Raw genomic sequence first — 18,753 nt, 5'->3', positions numbered from 1 at the left:
CTGATGGGCTTCCTAAGAGGTATTCCTAAATCCCTATCTGGTCTCCAGATGAATAAGGGCGGAGGAAGTGCCTAGCTGCAGCAATGATGACCACAAAATTGTGTATTTCCAACTTTCCTATTTTGGATTTAGAACTGAAGTGATTAGTGTAACCCATTACTCCTGCTAGAAAATGCTGTTACATAATTTAGGGTATAGAAAATCTGTTTCTACTTACAGCCCTTAGACTCTTCATGACTGAAACTTCATAATCACTTGGGCTCACCAATTGCTATTAAACTTGGAACTACAAGTAGTGAAACAAAGGGAAGCCGCTGGGAGCCCCATTTATTTCTAGGGAGAAGGAAGTCAGGCCTTTGCTTGCTGGCTAACAACAAGAAGCAAGCCCCTAGTCTTGGGAGTTCTGTTTTTTCCTTGGGGTGGGAGGATTAGAAGTGAATCAAAAAGAAGTGATTTTTGATGGCCAGCAACTCTCTACCTAATGTTCCCTCTGGACCTTGAATAGAACATGGGACCAAAACCAGTGGCCCCAAGATCCTTCAGGGCCAAATGTCACTAAAGCCACAATCTTGGCCTTGGCTGCTTTTGAAACTGCAAAACAGTCTCTCCCCACAGCAAGGGCAGATGTGGAAGCTGAACTCCATGGCAGGCAGTTTGTGCTAAGCCCCAGGATTCTGTGCATGAATGCTTCCCTTCTAGATCTTTCTCAAAGTGGTCAGCTGCTCCCTCCCAGAGGTTAGCAAGCGACATCACTGACAAGTGGACCAGGGAGTGTGCTGCTGCCTGATGTGGGCTCACCCTGTGTTCTCCAATGTTCATCTGCCAAAGTAGAAAAATGAAACAAGAACTGATTCACATTCTGGCTCTAACAGCTCCTCCCCTTCTGGGGACTTGCTTGTCCCCACACCCTTCTTAGGGGATTAGATGTGTATCTGGAAGGTAAAGGGGAAAGTTGGAGCCTGACTTTTATGTCCCCTAACCCTCCCCGCTCTGAACGTTGGAATGTAGTGGCATCTTCCCTTGAGCTCCCCTCTGCTTTGGCTCCAGAGTCACCCTCTCCTCTTGCAGATGGAGCAGGGAGGCGCTGTCCTTACTGGTGAAGGTAGGCATCCAGCCAGAGCTGCCCAGACTCCTTCAGTGAGCTGCAGGGTGACACAGAGTGGACAGTGAGGGAGATGGGCCAGTGAGCCAAGCAGAGATGGAGGGGCAGGTCTTACAGACAGGTCTTTCCGCCCTTCTGCTTCTGAGGAAGCTGGCCTGGGCACAGCGCTGAGGGGAACTCCAGTGAGAATAAGGGCCTGACCTAGCCACACAGTGCCCTGCCTGTGCCGTGGTGACCTCCTCTATCCCAGGTGACAGGGGAATGTTCCCATTGCTCGCCACCCCACAGGGCACCACCATTCCCACTGCCCTGCCCTCCCCACCCAACAGCCAACCCCCAGGGCTCAGATACTCACTAGACAATGTCGGCAAAGGCTGAGAGCAGGGGCTTGGACTGGTACTCTATACCGTGCTTGGCACACAGCGACTGCACCAGGGGTGCCACTTTGTGGTAGTTGTGTCGGGGCATCGTGGGGAAAAGGCTTCAGGGAGAGTGGGAAAGTCAGTGGCTTCTGCTCCTTCCTGTTGTCGTCGCTGCCCCCTACCCCCACCCCAGGTCCTTCCCGCCCTGCTTCCTGGGGCTCCTGACTCACTGGTGCTCGATCTGGAAGTTGAGGTGCCCGCTGAACCAGTCGTTGAAGGCAGACTTGTGGACATTGCATGTTGCCTGGAGCTGGAGGAGGAGGTCGGGAGCATGTCTACAGCCAAAAGGCCAGCCCACTGCACCCCAGGTCAGGGTAGCTAAAGAGGGCAGGTTAGACTGTCCCTGGTCCCTCCCTTCACATTACAGCAGGAGAGACGCCTCAAGCGAATGAGCAGGGGTACCTTGGGGGACTTATTTTTTGCTGTTACCATCTTCCCTCCACCCTTTTCATGAGTTGTTATGCCTGGGTCTTCCAGATGATGGTCTCTTACCTGGGTGGACACCCAGTCCATGTTCCGGTCGTGATCAATGTGCATGGGGATGTGGTTCATCTGTGTGACCCACACAAACCAGTTGCTCTCCAGGAACCTGTTGGATGTGGCACACAGACAGTCAGTAGAGCCCAGTCTTGCTCTTCCTCAGTCACGGTGCCAGCTTGTGCACTGTCCCAGGTCAACTCCTGAAAGAGCTCCTGCTGCCCGAGGTCCCCAGGGCGGTCCGCAGACCCAGCATTTGTGCTTCCCTGTGCCAGTCCCTACACCCCACCACACTACCTGACGATGAAGAAAAGGCCCAGGAATCCTTTCAGCCCCAGCAGCGGCACGTACGAGAGGAAGATGCGGGTGTAGAAGGTGACCATCCAGGCCAGGTCCTGCAGTGTGAATGGCAGAGCAGCGCTGCCACGGCCGCTCTGGCTCCCCTCCCAGCTTCCCTCCTCCGCCTGCTGCGGCCTCAGCCATCAGGGGAACCTGGCCGTCCTCAGCTTTTCCTCTCAGTGGCCCCACCCTACACAATTAGTGCCAGTGCTGGTAGCACTCCCAGCCCTTCTAGCCTGTCCCTTCTCAGGGCCCCACAAGTCTCCCTGCCTCTAGCACCTCCCAACCTACCTAAATGCTGCCAAATGAAATTTCCAGGACCAGGGTTCTGTGCACCCCAGTGCCCTGGTCAAAGCTCCTGCCCTTTTCTGCACAGTGAACCAAGCCCAGTACTCCTCCCTGGTGCTGGAGTCCTCCGCTACGCCTGGCCAAACTCACCCTTACCTCCCAGCTTCTGCACTCTGGTCTTCATCCCCTGCCTCACCTCTGCCTGCCAACTCCACCCATCGGTGGAGGCCAGCTAGAAAGGTGGCTTTACAAAGCAGACACAGCCAGGCCTTGTGGAGTGCCCAGAGCTTCTTTTGCCTGTACTTCTTTCCTGGTATCAGTCATACCCTGCCTCACTGAAGGTTCCCTGAGAGGAAGGACTGTCTCCCATCGCCTCCCCCAGCACAGGGGCCTGGGGGCACACTGGCTGCATGAAGCCAGGCCCAGGAGGCAGGGGTCCTGCTGAGTGCGCCCAGATCACTTCCTCTGTCTAGGGGCAGGGAGCATCATACCTTGTCCTATTACTTTGTTCTAAGTTGGGCCTGGAGTTTATTTCCCCTGGAGAACCCCTTTCCCCCACCAGGTGCTGGAGAACACAGGACATGGGGCTCTTGGCCGTGGATACTTACCACCCACTTCTTCCGCTGGATAACAAAATAGAAAATATACCACTGGAAGTAGAGTGGCAGCAAGGCCGGGGGCCCGACTGGGAGGAAAAAGACAGGAAGGAAGTGTGAGCCGTTTATTAAGAAATGGTCCCCAGCACGGGGCTGCCCCTGCCCGACCCCTCAGGTTGCTCCTCCAGCTGCCTTAGCACTGCTCGGCTGGCCCCACACCAGCAGGCACTGAAGGAAGGTAGGCACGAATGCCCATCTGGAGAAGGCCACTCCCAAAAGGAGGCCAGGGAAGGTGAGGGGTAGAAGGGCCATCTTTTTCCAGGGGAGAAACTCAAAACCCAGGCCCAGAACATGCTGTGCTCCCACACCTTTTAAAGGGCACTGCAATACCCCCAGTGCCCCTGTGCTGCTTGGCCAAGCCCTGCACCCACAGTCATCTGCCAAGTTCTTGGTTGCTCCACTGTGCGCGTCAAGGGAAGGGGCAGGGACAGGAAAATGTGCATGTGTGCACACGCATGTGATGCTCTGACCCTTCATAGGCCGAGGTTCACTTCCTTGGACTAGCGACCTGGGTTGTGCTGCCCTGATCTGAAGCCCTGGAGGTCAACTACAGGCAGAGGCAAGGAGCTATTTTTGAAAGAAAATTGGCAGTTGCAGAAGTGGTTCCCATCCTATGCACTGCCCCATTCCCTTCCCGTGTCCCCTCCCTGCAGCATCTGATGCTGCTCTAACCCCTGCGTCGCATGCCCATCCAGGACTCCTTGATGTGCCTTGGATTTTGAAATTCCTTCTCCCAAGAGTCCGCTGCACCTCCTTTCTCTGCTAGGGACAGTTGCTAACAGGCAATCAGGATAAATGCCTTCACACTGATCCCTGCCCACCCTCCCTTTAAAATTCTGAAAATTCAAAGGAGTTTTAAGGCTCATTATTTGGGGCCATCTGGAACAGACTTTCAAACGCAGCAGCTCTAGAGAGTATGCAGCCACAGCATCTTTGCTCAGCTCACAGTCCTCCTCGGATCCCATCCTCCCACAACTATGTAGACATTTGGTCCCCAATGGGTCAGACAGGGCCCCATCAGATCATCTTGACCTGGGTCCTGTTTGACAAGGTTTAAGGTGAGGTTTAAAGCTCATCTGGAGGGCTGAAACTGACCACTAGGTGTCCTCATGGAAAGAGCTAATCTGCCCCCAACACAAATGACCTCTAGTCAAATATTGTTAGCCTGCTGACTCTGCTCAGTGGAAGGGCAACAGTTCCAGGCAGGGAGTGACAGGGTGGGTACTTGCTCCAGCCCCTTTTCTGGATTGTATTCTTTTTTTTGGGGGGTGGGTGCTGGGGATTAAACTTGGAGCCTTGTGCATGTAAGGCAAGCACTCTACCAGCTGAGCTGTATCCCCAGCCCCTTTCCTTAACTTTAATACTTTAATGCCATCATCGAGAGCCGTTTCCTCCTCACACCCCACAGCAGCCCCCCCACCCAAGGCAGCTCCCCGTGGTGGGTGAAGACACTCACTCAGGAAGAAGTATTTGTGCTGGTGGTTGTATGGCATGTACTTTTTCTTTTGTTTCCCAAGCTGTAATGAAAAGTGAACATAATTTAGCAGTAACCAGTTACAGACCAGCCACCCAGTTCCCTCCCTTCCCTGCTCAAAAGCTGAACCCACCGCACGGGTCATCAGCCTCTTGGTGCTACTGGAAGGCCCCAGGAGGCCCAGCTTTACCTCCAGCAGCTGGAGTGAGAGGCCTTGGCTGCAGCCTGCAGTGTGTGGTGACATGACCCACAGCTCAATGGCCTGTGCCCCATGAGGATGTGTGTAATGCAGGTTCTGTCAAACCTCAGGACTTCTAAGATTCATCCAAAAATGTCTTTGTCATGAATTTGTTCAGGCCCCATCATTGCCTTTCCTGTCTCCCACCTAGTACTCTTTGGACATCTGAGTCTCCATGGAAAACTCCTGTATAGGCAGCTACTCCCTCTATGTTCAGCCTCTAGTCCCCCATCAAAATCTTTTGGTTGCTTGATTTCAACACGAACTTTATAAAATTACTTGAAAGTTTTTTGTTGTTATTGTTGGTCTTTTTGGTGCTAGAGATCCGAATCCAGGGCCTGTGCATGCAAGGCAAGCACTCTACCAACTGAGCTATATCCCATCCCTTGAAAATTAAGCAAGGTTTGGCAAGTATGTGTGGAAAGGATACCAAGAACAACTCCGCAGTTTGAAGGTTCTGGCAAAGTTCTTCCTTGTGGGTGGTGGTTATTTAACAAGCCTAGCTGCTACAAAGACAGGCTGTGCTGCCAGCTCAGTCAGAAAGCCCAGGGCTCCGGTGTCTGCTCTGCTGTCACTCCACAGCTCCTGCATTTCTTGCCCAATTAGTCCTGGTGACTAGACAACCCCAAGGGCACAGGAGAAGCAGAAGTCTGGCTCATCTTCTCATGCGTCCCCCCACTGCATCCTCTACTCACTGAGCTTACTCTGTGCAAGGCACTTTAGCTAGACAAAGCATTCTGTCTGCATTCACAGATTTGTTCAGTAAGTACTGGAGTACCTAGCTGTGCCAGTCACTGTTAGGGAGCAGAGGCCACCAGTATGAAGTTCCTACCTGTATGGAGCTATAACCCGAGAAGAAGCTGGTAACAGATTGGTAAACAGCTCTAAAAAATTTACAGATTATAAACAGAAAAACAGGGACAACAGGCAGTGATCTGGCAAAGGTAGTCAAAAGGCTTTCTCAGGTCTTCCCTGAATGAGAAGGGCTAGCAATGCAAAGCTTCAGGGCAAGAACACTGAAAGAAGGGACAGCCAGCACAAAGGCTTGGGATGCTCAGGATCATGAAACTAGGGAGAGGTCAGATCGTGTGGGACCTCAGAAAGCTCTGGTAAGGTCAAGATAGGTGCACAATCTGCTTTGTACTTTTAAAAAGCTTACTCTGTCCCAACATCACCAAAAAACTAAGGCTTACTCTGGCTGGAGTGAATTATAGGGCACAGTCACAAGTGAGGAGGCTGAAGCTAATCCAGACCAGAGAGAGACCTGATGGGTATGTGGTCTGACATGGTTTGCTTTCTAAGGGTTCCTGTGTTGGAGGCTTGGTCCCCAATGTGGTGATGTTGGGAGGTAGTGGGGCCTTTAAGAGGTGCCTAACGGGATTTTACTACATAACTGGGGTTTCACCCTCAGAAGAGACTAATGTGATTCTTGTGGGACCCTATTTAGTTCCCCCTTGAGACTGGGATGTTAAAAAAGGGCAAGATTGGCCTCTCCCTGATCTCTGGCTTTTCTTACCATGTGATTACTCTCACAGGCCCTCCTGCCACCATGACAATATCTGCCATGAGGCACTTACCAGAGGTCAAAATGATAAAGCAGCCCAATCTTAGACTTTCAGTGTCTAAAATTATAAAATAAACCTCTTATTTATTTATAAAGCACCTAGCCTCAGACATTTTGTTACAGCAATTAGAAAATGAACTAATGAATGGCAGTGGATATAGAAAACTTGATGGAATTTGGATTTATTTTGGAAGCAGTGTCAACAAGGTTTGCTGATAAACTAGATGTGGTGGTGAGGGATGTTCCCTCTCAAGCAACATTAACTGAAAGGGGAAACCTGGAAGAGTCACCTCTATTGGTTGGTGGGGTGGATGGGGAATGCAAAGGAGCCCCATCCATTGCTCTCTTTGGATGGGAATCAAATGCCATTATGGTCCCCAAAACTTTGTCCCACCATGTTAAGCCCCTCAGAGGTCAGAAGGGTTCTGTTAGGGGCAAAGTGTCCCTTCTTACTCTTTCTCCTCCAGGAGAGTTGGGAGGCCTAGGGCAGATGTCACAGAATTAGCCAGGGCCCCACTGTTCAGTTAAGCCATCCCCAAAGGGACTGAATCGAGCCCCACGTGGCCTCAGCACAGGCGTTCACTACAGGCGACCCAGCCTCAGCCTCCTGGCTAGAAGGAAGGAAACAATGGAAGCTCGTTTTGGTTCCCAAGTTACTCTCTGTTTTGGATGTCTGCAGATAAGCCCAGCCAGCGCTGTTCCTAAAAATCCACCACCATGTTAGCTTCCTGTCACTGTACCCAGATCCCAAGGTCAACGACTTAAAAGAGAGAGGATTTTTTTGGCTCATGGTTTCCGAAGTTTCAGTCTCTGGGCCTGTGGTGAGGCAGATCATGGAGGCAGGGTATGACACACCACCAACAACCAGGAAGCAGACAGGGGAAGGGACTGGGGTCTTAATACACCCTTCAATGACCTTTCTCCAACTAGGTCCCACTTCCTAGCGTCTCCATTAGCTCCGAGTACTGCCATGAGCTGGGCACCCAATCTTCAACAAGGGAGCCTTTGGGGACATTTAAGATCCAAACCGTAGCACCCACACTACTCTCAAAGCAGCCACCAGAGCCAGGGCAAGCTCGTCACCCGCACAGTGCTGATCCTAACACAGTGCTGGAGGCCCAACGAACCATGGACATGGAAAATAAGAACCTTAGGGACAGCAGGGACATGGGCCTCCAGTTAAGAGCGCCTCAAAATAGGATGGCCAGTGCTGCCAAAGTCCTCCCAGAGTTCTTCTCACGACCAGAGGGGAAAGGAGAGCCAGCTACCTTGAACTCTTGCCTGGAACTGAAACACATTCAATGACAATACAATCCCTGACAAGATGAAATGTCATTAAGTGGGTGAAGGGGACCTGGCAGAACTCTAACTATAGCATGGAACCTGGGGACAAAGGATTTTAAATTAACTTTTCAAGAAATTCTGCTGGCCATTCAGAACCTTCTACTGCTTATGCTCACTGAGAGTTCACCAAACTTCCAGCCCCAGGCATTCTTCCTTCAACAGCTTGGGATTCTTGCTCCCACCTCAGATAACGACTCAGGCCCAGTGCTGCCCACCCTGGAAGTCAGGCTGGAATCAAGAAGGTGGCAATTAGTTGCCCCTTGGTTTCAACAGTGAATTGGCTCCAAGATCCCCCACAGATACCAAAATCTGCAGTTGCTCAAGTGCCTTATCTAAAGTGGCATTTGCAAATAACTATAGTCCTGTGAGCCTGGCAAAATGGGCTTTGGTGCTGAGGGCCATTGCCAAGTAGGAATGACGCATCGAAATTTCCTTGCCAGCATACCCCATGTTAAATGGAAATTTGCTGTGACATTGCATGTGTCTTTGAGAAAGGTGACCCTGCTCAAGGACCAGGGTGGATCCAGGTTTAAGGTGTATCCTGCAGGTTTTAGGAAGTATCCCGGTTTAAGATAATTTGGGTTTAAGGTGTTCCTGGTTTAAGACAATCTGGGTTTAGGGAAGTTCCAGGTTTAAGGTTATTGCTGCTGGGTATAGGGCGTTCCTGCTGCCTGAGTTCCTGTTGAGTTCTCGTGGAATTGAGAAAGTATTTTGGGACGTGAATTGGCAGGCAGAACTTGGATTTCCCCAGAACGTGTGTAGAGGCCGGTGGGAGTTCAGGAATAAAGAATTGCTGTTTGAATCTACAAAGCTGTGAGTGGCTCCAGATTTTGTGCCCAGCCAAGACTGCGGCATTTGGTGGTCCATACTCGGGATGTCTGAAGCTTGGGGATAAGTGAATGTGCTCGCTCCCGAAGGAGAGCAAAAAAAATGGGTGACCATTTCAAAAAACAATGTGTTCTTCTTTTGATTTATTTTGTTTTTATTTCAAGTTGCCTGTTCATAGAACTTTCTCAGGCAAACTGGGGAAAATGGTTGACTCAAGGTTTGAAGTTGTTCACCTCCGAGGAAGAGAAATTGTTAGAGGAAGGAGGCACCCCAATGAGACCAAGAACAGTTAGGGCATATGTTGATACAATACAAAAATGTAGCCCATGGCTTTTTAAAGACAAGTTATTAAGTATATCAATGGGGCCATCATGGTATCCTGTAGAAGGATCTTTCTTCAGCAAGAAAGAGATGGCTAGTTCTGTTTACTATACTTGTCTAAGATCTTGGTTTTTACAGACATCTGATTAATTTACAAAGCTAAAGCGTTAAAATATCAACCACTAAATATAAAATCAAGTATTCTTTACTTATTAAGTTCCATAAGGTAATATATTTAAACATTATGTGTGTTTTCATAAATTGGTAAATGGAAAAAAGTTTAATATTGCTTTGGTCTGTATCTTTGCTAAAACAAGGTTACTAAGAGTTAAGATTCTATCATGTGTAATTTAAATACAAAGAGTATAAGAAGTTTCAGTTGGGTTTCAATTACAGTATTATAGTACCATAAAAAACATGAAAGTATTTCATCTTATTAAAGTGGAGTAATTTGTCTAAATCAGAAATTTTATAAGAGTTGTTTCAGAATGTGAATTTATAAAAAGGGTTAATAGCTAGAAAAGAGATATAAAAAGATTTAAGATGTGGAAATATATTTTAATATGAAAGGTTAAAGGAAAAAGAAATGTTTCTAGATGAGATAATCTCTGTGTGGTAAAGTAAAAAGTTGTAAAATGCCATTTAAAAAGATTTTGAGGAAACTAAACTTACTTTAAAAGCTTGAGAAAAGAAGAAAGAAGAAAAAAGGTATTTGTACATGGCAGATTGAGACAAAGCTTCTTAATGGAGTGAAAAAGAGCCTTTGGTTGAAGGGCAGCCATGTAAACTAACATTAAAGCAATTTAAACAGAATCTAAGCCTCCTTTAAAAGAGTGAAGCTGTAGGTGGTGAAAAAGTACATTTAAAAGTACAGTATAGATGATAATTGAAAGGCTTTAAAAGGTTAAATTGAAGGTGGTCGAGATACCTTCATGGCGGAAAAAAAGATTGCTTTACTTATTAAACTAAAAAGAGGGAGATGAGATAATCTTTGTGTGGTAAAATAAAAAGTTGTAAAATGTCTAAATAAGTTGCAAAAGGCTTTAAAAGGTTAAATTGAAGGTGGTTAAGATGCCTTCATGATGGAGGAAAAAAAAAACCATGAAAATGGGAAGATAATAAGATAAAAGATATTTAGATAAAGAAGATTAAAAATCTGAAGTGGAAAACTTTAAAAACAGAAGTACAGAAAGGTAAAAAAAAGAGAGAGAGAGAAGATGTAGAGAGATAAAAAGATGTAGGAAGACAAGAATTTTAAACTCACAAAATAGGAAGTAAAAAAAAACTAAAGAAAGAAAAAGCAACTAAGGGTGAATGTACAAACCTTAGAAGATAGGAATAAGATAAAAAATGGTTAAAAATTTCAAGTAAAGGTATTTCAGATAGAAAATACAAAAAGCTAAGACAACTATTAGATACAGACATTCAAGATAGAAAAAGGTAGAAGAGAGAATTTTAAAGTCAAATATTGGATAAAATAGAAGAACAAGGAGATTATTAGTATTTTTTTTCTTTTTTTCAAAAAGCCCATCAACTTTAATTATTAAAGCAAAAAGAGGGAATAGGAAAGGGGTATATATCCCCCAAAGATAAACTTATAATAACCCTTTTTACTCTAAACTTTCTAAATTTGGATTCATCAGGACTTAGTGCTTCGGAAAGACATATGTATCCGAAAAATGTACATAAGCCTAAGGTACTTTGGAAAGATATTCTAACAGGACAATGGAAAGGTCCTGACCCAGTGATTGTCTGGAGTTGGGGTTCCGTTTGTGTTTTTCCACAGGGAGAACTGCAGCCGATTTGGATTCCAGAGAGATTAACCAAAACAATTTCTACAGACCAAAAGGAAGATGATTTGACTCAAATCCATAACAGCTGATATCCAGAACTCCAGCTTGGCTATTCTTACATCTGCGACAGTGATTAACCAGGGTGCTTTTTTCAATATCTATTTTATTATTGCATTTTTCCCACATCATAAAGTTCTATTTTATTTTTGAGCTCATGCAAACCTAGGTTAATGTTTTTCTGATCAGTTTTATTTTTTGACTGTGCTTTATTTTTTATTTATTTATTTATTTTTTTAATATTTATTTATTAGTTATTGGCGGACACAACATCTTTGTTTGTATGTGGTGCTGGAGAATCGAACCCGGGCCGCACGCATGCCAGGTGAGCGCGCTACCGCTTGAGCCACATCCCCAGCCCCTGTGTTTTATTTTTTGACTGTGGAGTTTTTAAACATTGCAATGGAGATTTCACCTAGGTAAAGCTACAAGGCCTTTATTGTCTTATGTGTTGTATGTTATGTGTGCACACTTGTTGTATGTCAGTATGTGTATATGTCCATATTTCATATATGAGGATCGCTCATGAAAAAATGGATCCGAATTTTTTTTTATTCACGTGATTTAATGGTTTAATTTAATTTAGCTTAACAGCTGTTAAGGATTGTTTTTAAAGGTGGTTAACAGATCTGTTTGCTTACTAATTTAAATTAGGTAAACAGCTGTTAAGGATTGTTTTTAAAGGTGGTTAACAGATCTGTTTGTTTACTTTCACCTTTCCTTTTCATCATATTTAATAATTCTGTTCAGGATAATGTCTCTTTAGCATCATTGCCAGAATTCCCATCTCCATCCCACTGCCGGTGAAGACTAAGATAAAACCAAACTACAGCTTCTATGATAGCTATCACAGTAAACTGTATAAACTGATGCATCAATGAATATAACTCAACAAGTAATGCTCAATCAAGGACTCGATTTACTTTGGGAAGAAACGGACATATTGATAGACTCTTCCACTTTGAACTGCCTGCAGAACTTGCCTGGACTATACATCAGTTGTATGCATTGTGAACTATCGTCTGGTGCAGCGAATTGTGGTAGTGCTGGCATATCTTTGCTGACGGTGTCACCAGTGATGAAATTTCCTTGCCAGCACACCCCATGTTAATTGTGGTAGTGCTGGCATATCTTTGCTGATGGTGTTACCAGTGATGCAATTTTTCCAAAGGAGCCGTCAATTGGCTTGGTGTCGTGGCATTTCTGTATCCTCCTCCCTTCTACTAGTGATGGTCTAAAATTTGGGGGCCAACAGAGGTGAGGCAAAGAACCTCACCCCCCGACTGGTGCATAGGCCTATCCACAAGTATGGCTGAATGCTGGACCGGTAGTCAGTGACGGGTTGATCCGACTGCAGTGGTATCAACCTAAGACAGGAGGCTGACGCCTAGAGGTCAGTTTTCCCATGACAGGTAAGAACCATATGTTGAATTGGACAACCTACCAGGCACGGTCCTTAAGCCACATTGCTTGTTGTTTAATTAATCAGAAGGGGGGAGATGCTGAGGGCCATTGCCAAGTAGGAATGATGCATCGAAATTTCCTTGCCAGCATACCCCATGTTAAATGGAAATTTGCTGGGCTGGGGATGTGGCTCAAGCGGTAGCTCGCTCGCCTGGCATGCGTGCGGCCCGGGTTCGATCCTCAGCACCACATACCAACAAAGATGTTGTGTCCGCCGAGAACTAAAAAATAAATATTAAAAATTCTCTCTCTCTCTCCTCTCTCACTCTCTCTTAAAAAAAAAAAAAAATGGAAATTTGCTGTGACATTGCATGTGTCTTTGAGAAAGGTGACCCTGCTCAAGGACCAGGGTGGATCCAGGTTTAAGGTGTATCCTGCAAGTTTTAGGAAATATCCCGGTTTAAGATAATCTGGGTTTAAGGCGTTCCCGGTTTAAGACAATCTGGGTTTAGGGAAGTTCCAGGTTTAAGGTTATTGCTGCTGGGTATAGGGCGTTCCTGCTGCCTGAGTTCCTGTTGAGTTCTCGTGGAATTGAGAAAGTATTTGGGACGTGAATTGTGCGGGCAGAACTTGGATTTCCCGAGAACGTGTGTAGAAGCCGGTGTGAGTTCGGGAATAAAGAATTGCTGTTTGAATCTACAAAGCTGTGAGTGGCTCCAGATTTTGTGCCCAGCCAAGACATTGGCACTTTGGTATTTATTTTTAACCCAGGGCTTTGTGCATGCTCTACCAGTGAGTTACACCCCCAGCCCCTTCTCAGTAAAAAAAAAAAAACAACAAAATAACCTCCTATCCCAAGTACTGGGGATTGAACTCAGGGGCTTTTTACCATTGAACTACATCACTAGTCCTTTTTCTTTTGAGACGGGATCTTGCTAAATTGCCAAGGCTCCTCCTGCCTCAGCTTCTGAGTTGCTGGGATTATAGGCATGCACCAACAAGTCTCTCATGGGAAACTAAATTCTCTAAATTACTTATAATACCTAATACTATGTAAATACTACAAAAACAGCTGTTTTACTGTTCTGTTTAGGAAATGATTTTTTTTTTAAAGTGTACATGTTCAAGTCACGGACACCATTTTCTCTTTTCTGTTTCTTTTTTCCTTCTGTAGTGCTGGAGATGGAACCCAGGACCTTGTGCGTGCTAAGCAAGCACTCTACCTCTGAGCTACATTCCTAGCCATTAAATTTTCTTTTCTGAATATTTTTGATCTGTGGTTGCTTGCACCTTCAGATGCAGAGTTCAAGGATACTGGCAGCCAAATGTACTGAATGCATGGATATTTCAGGTACTAGGCATTAAAAGAGTAGATAGTCCATCCCTGGACTGGGGAAAACTGGGACAGTGCAGGATATCCAGTGTAAGAGAGACAATCAGTATGTGCAGGGTGATGACCCTGATTTCTAGGGCTGGGGTGTCACAAAACACCCCTAGGAGGTGCCATGCATCACCTTCAAGGATGAGCAGAAGCTTGCAGTCATCTTCTGGTCATCCTCTGGATCTCTGAAGCTTGTGGTACTTTCCACACAGTAACTCCTTGCTGACTGAACTCAGTAGGAGGAGTGGATGATTCTGTCCTGGGCAGCCCAGTCCTGGCTGACTACCTGCTGCTTCCCAGAAATTCTAAAACGCAAGGGCCCCAGCTAGCCCAGTCCCCAATGGATGTCTTGCCTACACCAACAACACTGTATTTCCCCCAAATCCCTCTGTACTGGCTGCTTTCCATTCCCCAAGACCATTCACTAAGACCTCTGCTCACCTCCACAGAAAGGACCTTCCCCAAGGCAAAGAAGAAGGGATGCATGTTGATGTCCGGGTCTTTGCGGAAGCAATTGGGCTTGGCATGGTGCTGGAAGTGCATGTGGTTCCACCAGCTGGAAGGGGCCCCCTACAGAGAATTGGGGATGTGAATATGAAAACTTAGTATCACCTCTCCCCCACTCAGACACCCCCTTAGAGACTGGAGTCTCAGAGAGCCCCCTCTGTCCCACTGACCTTCAAGTGGCCAATCACAAAATGATGTAGCAGGTGATTCCATGTAGAGGTGCCAAAGACTGACAGATGACCAAAGTCATGCTGTAGCCAGCCAGCCTGAGCCTAGGAGAGAAAGGTTAGTGCCAAGAGCCACCAGCCTGCCCAGCATCCTTCTCCCTGACCTCAGCAGTCCCTTCAGCCTATCCCTCTTCTTTCACTCACCCAGGCCTGTGCTGGCCACAGTGCTCCCAACTGAGCACATCAAGAAAGAAGTTAGGAAACCCGAGTCTCAATTCTGGCTCTGCCACTGATTCACATGGGAGTTGATGCAGATCACAATCCCTTCTGTGCTTTTCAGTTTCCCCATTTCTGAAGTTCCATGACTTAGGATGGACTCAATCCAGGAAACAGAAAGGACTCAGAGATAAGCAGGCTTGCCACATGGGTGCTGACAGCCAACAACTGGGCACCCACCATTATTAGCATGTTGGGCTATGTTGGTGGAGGGGAGGGAGTCAAGCTTTGTTGAGAAACCAGGATCTTGGTTCCTGGCACACTGGGCTGTGATAGAACCTGAACTTGAAGTTTCAGAGAACAAATTCCATGGGAAGAAGGATTATAGAGACATTAAGAGAAATGATAATGTGCATGTGGCCAATGAGCAGATAAAAGTCACAAAAAATGGAATGTTCTCTTTGTGCATCTACTCCCCTGGGTATCTTCAGATCTGCAGGCAGGATTCTTGGTCTTCTGAAGTGTATAAAGCTTTCCCCAGGGAGGCCAAGAATGGCTGTGCACTTGACAAGTCAAAGGCTCTTACCTGAACTATACTGAGTAGCACTGCAGAGAGGAGGAAGGTCACAAAAGACGTCCCAAAGACCCAAAGGATGAGCCAGGCAGCAACATCCAGCAAGAGGATGTGCAGCAGGTATAGCAGGAAGAAAAGGTGGTTGGACTTCATGAGTCCCATCCGCTCCACGGTAGCCCGCAGCTCTCGGAACTCATTTGTCAGCTCTTTCTGTGGAAGAGTGGGGCTGTTAATTCTTCCCAGCTGCAACCCACACTGCTGGAGACAAGGGCCCAAAGACCTCCCACTGAAGTAGCTGTGAGAAGTCCATAATCCTAGGCAAAGACCTCACAATGATGGGGAATGGTGACAGGAGGACCTGCTAAGAATGGGACTAGCCTATGAGTTAAACAGGACTTGATGTAGGTCCCTGTTTGCCATTTACTGTGTGATCCTTGGTGCCAAACCTTTCTGAGCATCAGTTTTTTCACATGTGAATGTATGAGGATTTTATGGGTCTATGCTGGGCACAGAGTAAGTATTCAAAATATAGGTCTCCTGGGCTGGGGTTGTGGCTCTGTGGTGGGACACCCGCCATGCACACGTGAGGTCCTGAGTTCGATCCTCAGCACCACATAAAAATAAAGATATTGTCTCCATACTAAAAATATATATATATGTTAAAAAAGAAAAGTTATTTAAATATATATATATATCTCCTGCTGCTCACAAGGATGATGACTGCAGTATTGGTGGTGGCACCCTTGGGAGAATCAGTTTCCAAAGTCCTGTTCCTTTGGGCCCATGACCCTGTGACTGTACAAGAGAGGCAGGAATCTCAAACCTCCTGAAAACTGTCACCTATTATCTCTAGGTTTCCGTTCCCTCCCCATCAACCAAATCTCCAAACAGCAAATGGGTCTCACATTCTTGGTGGGCTCAAAGCTGGGCTGCTCCGGAGCCAGTTCTCCAATCAGGAGAGAGTTCATATACTTGCTCACAAGGCCCTTGTTGATGTGGAATGCCACAAAGGGATCCTGCATGTGTAGGGAGAAGACAGCAAGGTGAGCAGTCAGCCCCAGTCCCTGAACAGCTCACACCAAAGCCAGCTTCTGTAGGCAGGAAGACTGTACCCAAGCTGAAGCAACGACCACCTCCCTCCAGCCTCTGCTCTGAGTGTGCTGAGGCCTTTCCAACGGCCCACAGCTCATCTTCAGCATGTGGGTTACCATGAGAAGAGCACCACACCAAGGAATGAGAAACACTGCCAGGGGTCACCCAGAAAGACCTGGCTGGGCTGGCCCTGGTGCCTGTGGACAGCTTTTGCCCAGGAATTTAGACATAGGTGAGAAACAGGCAGAAGGGATGGGTGGGGCTGAGACTTCTCTTCCTTTGAAATTTGAACAAGGTCCTTGTTTCTGAGCCAGCTTCTTCGTGAATTACACTGCAAAAGTGCCCGAGTCCCCCTGTGTGAACTGTGGAACTTGTCACTTTTCTCCCCTTCTGTGCACCATGGTTAGGGGCAGGGTTCCCAACTTCCTCTAACTCTTACCAACCCCTCCCCAAGATGCCTAATTTCAGTGGTGTCCTCTAAGACAGGATTCACATTAGCAGATGGGGTGGGGGGTGGCCCTTTGGCGAGAAGGGGCTAGTGAGGCGGGGCAGAGCCAAAAATCCAGTGGCACCACACATCCAGACCAATCACCAACCAAGCTGTGGTGTTCCAGGCCCCAAATCACACACAGCCTGTTGTCGACTTGCTCCATCTTCGAAAGCGGCCTAGGCTCATGCTGTCCACAACCACCTGGGCTTGTGAGTGGTCGCAACAGGCAACGCAAACCGCACAGGCTCTAGCCTCACACCTAAGGCAGCTTGTCAGAGGGAGGGCAGGTCTTCACCCTGCAGCTCCAGACGATTTAGCTGGAACTCTAGTGACCTGAGGCATGCTTTGGGACATCAGGGCAGAGATGGGAATGAAGATGGGAATGATAGGTTTAGGGTGTCACACCACACTGCATGGGATTAGAAACAGATCCCTGCGTGGGAAGGGAGGGGTTAACAATGAGGAACCAGTCACAAGCGGTAATCACCCCCATCCCCTGCTCCAGCCCAGGGAGGCTATGAAAGGCTCTTTGTAATCCAGAAAGAGAATCAGTAGAGCTAGGCATGCATGATAGTGCACACCTGTCTCAAAGAGCTGGGGATGTTGCTCAGAGGTAAAGCACTTGCCTAGCCTACACGCCAGGCCCTGGGGGTTCAGTCCTTAGGACTGCAAAAACACAAAAACCAAACCAATCAACCAGTGGGATCTGGGTTTTGCAGAGCAAACCCACCCTGAAGCAAGGCAAGGGAGGATAGCAGTCATTTGTGCCAAATAGCTAGAGATCCAATGATATTTGGCTAGGTGACCTCTCCGGCAGTGTTCAAAGACAGTTCTGGAAATCTTCCATAGTGTATGCCCAAGCTGGCACCCCCACCTCAGCACAACGCTCCCTTTCCTCCCCGCGCTTCTAGCCGGTGAGTCCCTTCCCCGCGTTTCCGCAAAGCGTAGGGGATCCCAAGGCAGCGGGCTTCGGGATTCAATCCTATCCTTGAGGGATTCCTCTCGCGCTTGCGAGTGCAGCCCAATACTTTCCATCAGGCACTCAGATGCGGCTGCGCCTCCAGCTCCTAGCCCTGGAGACAGGACGTGACTCCCTCCCTGCACTGACCCCTCCTCTCTGGGCCCTCGGCAGCACCGCTTGTATTCTCGCTGCCTCCTTCCTCCTATCCCGGCTCTGAGTACTGTCCACGCCTGGAGACCGCAGACGGGGGCTGCGGATGGAATACACGTGGTGAACAGCCAGCCCTTTGTTTGTGTGTGCACATTGCCGGCCTCCAGCCCCAACCCCCCCGACCCATTTTACGGCCCCTCTCCTACTCTTGTCCCCGAGTCCGCAGGACACTTGATCATCCGGCGCCTCCCGGCTTTCTTGCCTATTAGTAGGTGGTCCACCAGGGCGCCAAACTTCCTGTCTCCCGCTCACTCTGCCTGCGGCCCTGGCCCGCCCCCTCCCGTGCCCCTGCCTGGCGGCGCTCACCGTGGCATCCTGCCCAGCGTAGTGGCTAATGACCCGGGAGCCCCCCGGGTGCCGGCGGACGAACTCGCTGATATTGTACACCTTCCGGTCGATCACCAGCCATCGCTCCTTCTCGCGCCCGGAGCGCTGCGCCACCTCCTCCCAGGTGAAGTAGCGCGGGATGGATCCCTGAGCTGAAGTCCCAGCGGCTACCGGGTCGGGGGCCATTGCTGGCCTGGCGATGCCGCGCGCCAGCTGGGCAGAGGCTGTCGGGCGCGCGCTCTGGGACTCGGGGCAGTGCACGCCGGCCTCGCGAGCTCGGGGAGCGGTCCGCTGGTGCGCGCCCTGCTGGGTTTTCAGCAACCGCGTTGCGGACCAGAACCCGGCGGCGCGCGCTCCCATTGGCTGAGCCGCGTGGCGTGGGGCGCGAACACCGCCCTCCCGCTGGCCCGCAGGGGCGGCGCCCCCGGAGGGATTTGTCTGCTCCCGGCGCCGCGAACACGCGCCCCCTCGCGGCTTCCTTAAAGTGGTCGCGGCTAAATTCTGCCTCCTGAGTTTCTGGC

General features: G+C 48.4%; 1 protein-coding gene across 1 annotated transcript; it reads right to left on the bottom strand.

Annotated features, from left to right (window-relative positions):
• Window positions 1-468: 468 nt before the first annotated feature.
• On the bottom strand, window positions 469-18,535 carry Fads1 (fatty acid desaturase 1). The gene is made up of 12 exons (XM_026407518.2): window positions 18,212-18,535; window positions 16,058-16,168; window positions 15,165-15,362; window positions 14,366-14,467; window positions 14,130-14,258; window positions 4,741-4,801; window positions 3,237-3,313; window positions 2,299-2,396; window positions 2,017-2,113; window positions 1,695-1,774; window positions 1,458-1,583; window positions 469-1,142 (listed from the first exon to the last, which is right to left on the bottom strand). Exons 1-12 carry the CDS (start codon window positions 18,416-18,418, stop codon window positions 1,091-1,093), a joined length of 1,338 nt encoding a protein of 445 aa, XP_026263303.2. The 5' UTR covers window positions 18,419-18,535; the 3' UTR covers window positions 469-1,090.
• Between the last annotated feature and the right edge of the window lie 218 nt (window positions 18,536-18,753).

This window comes from Urocitellus parryii, chromosome 4 (assembly GCF_045843805.1).
Source record: "Urocitellus parryii isolate mUroPar1 chromosome 4, mUroPar1.hap1, whole genome shotgun sequence".
NCBI classification, from domain to species: domain Eukaryota; kingdom Metazoa; phylum Chordata; class Mammalia; order Rodentia; family Sciuridae; genus Urocitellus; species Urocitellus parryii.
The sequence above is the reverse complement of the archived record's forward strand: the minus strand, read 5'-3'. Positions and strand labels throughout refer to the sequence as shown.

What these genes read in the sequence shown, in the direction of transcription:
- Fads1 (XM_026407518.2), bottom strand. Translation starts at nt 18,418, where the DNA reads ATGGCCCCCGACCCGGTAGCCGCTGGGACTTCAGCTCAGGGATCCATC. An exon ending in TCCAGCGGAAGAAGTGGGTG is followed by an intron (nt 2,397 to 3,236) that starts GTAAGTATCCAC and finishes TTCACACTGCAG; the next exon opens with GACCTGGCCTGGATGGTCAC. An exon ending in AACTTCCAGATCGAGCACCA is followed by an intron (nt 1,584 to 1,694) that starts GTGAGTCAGGAG and finishes CTCTCCCTGAAG; the next exon opens with CCTTTTCCCCACGATGCCCC.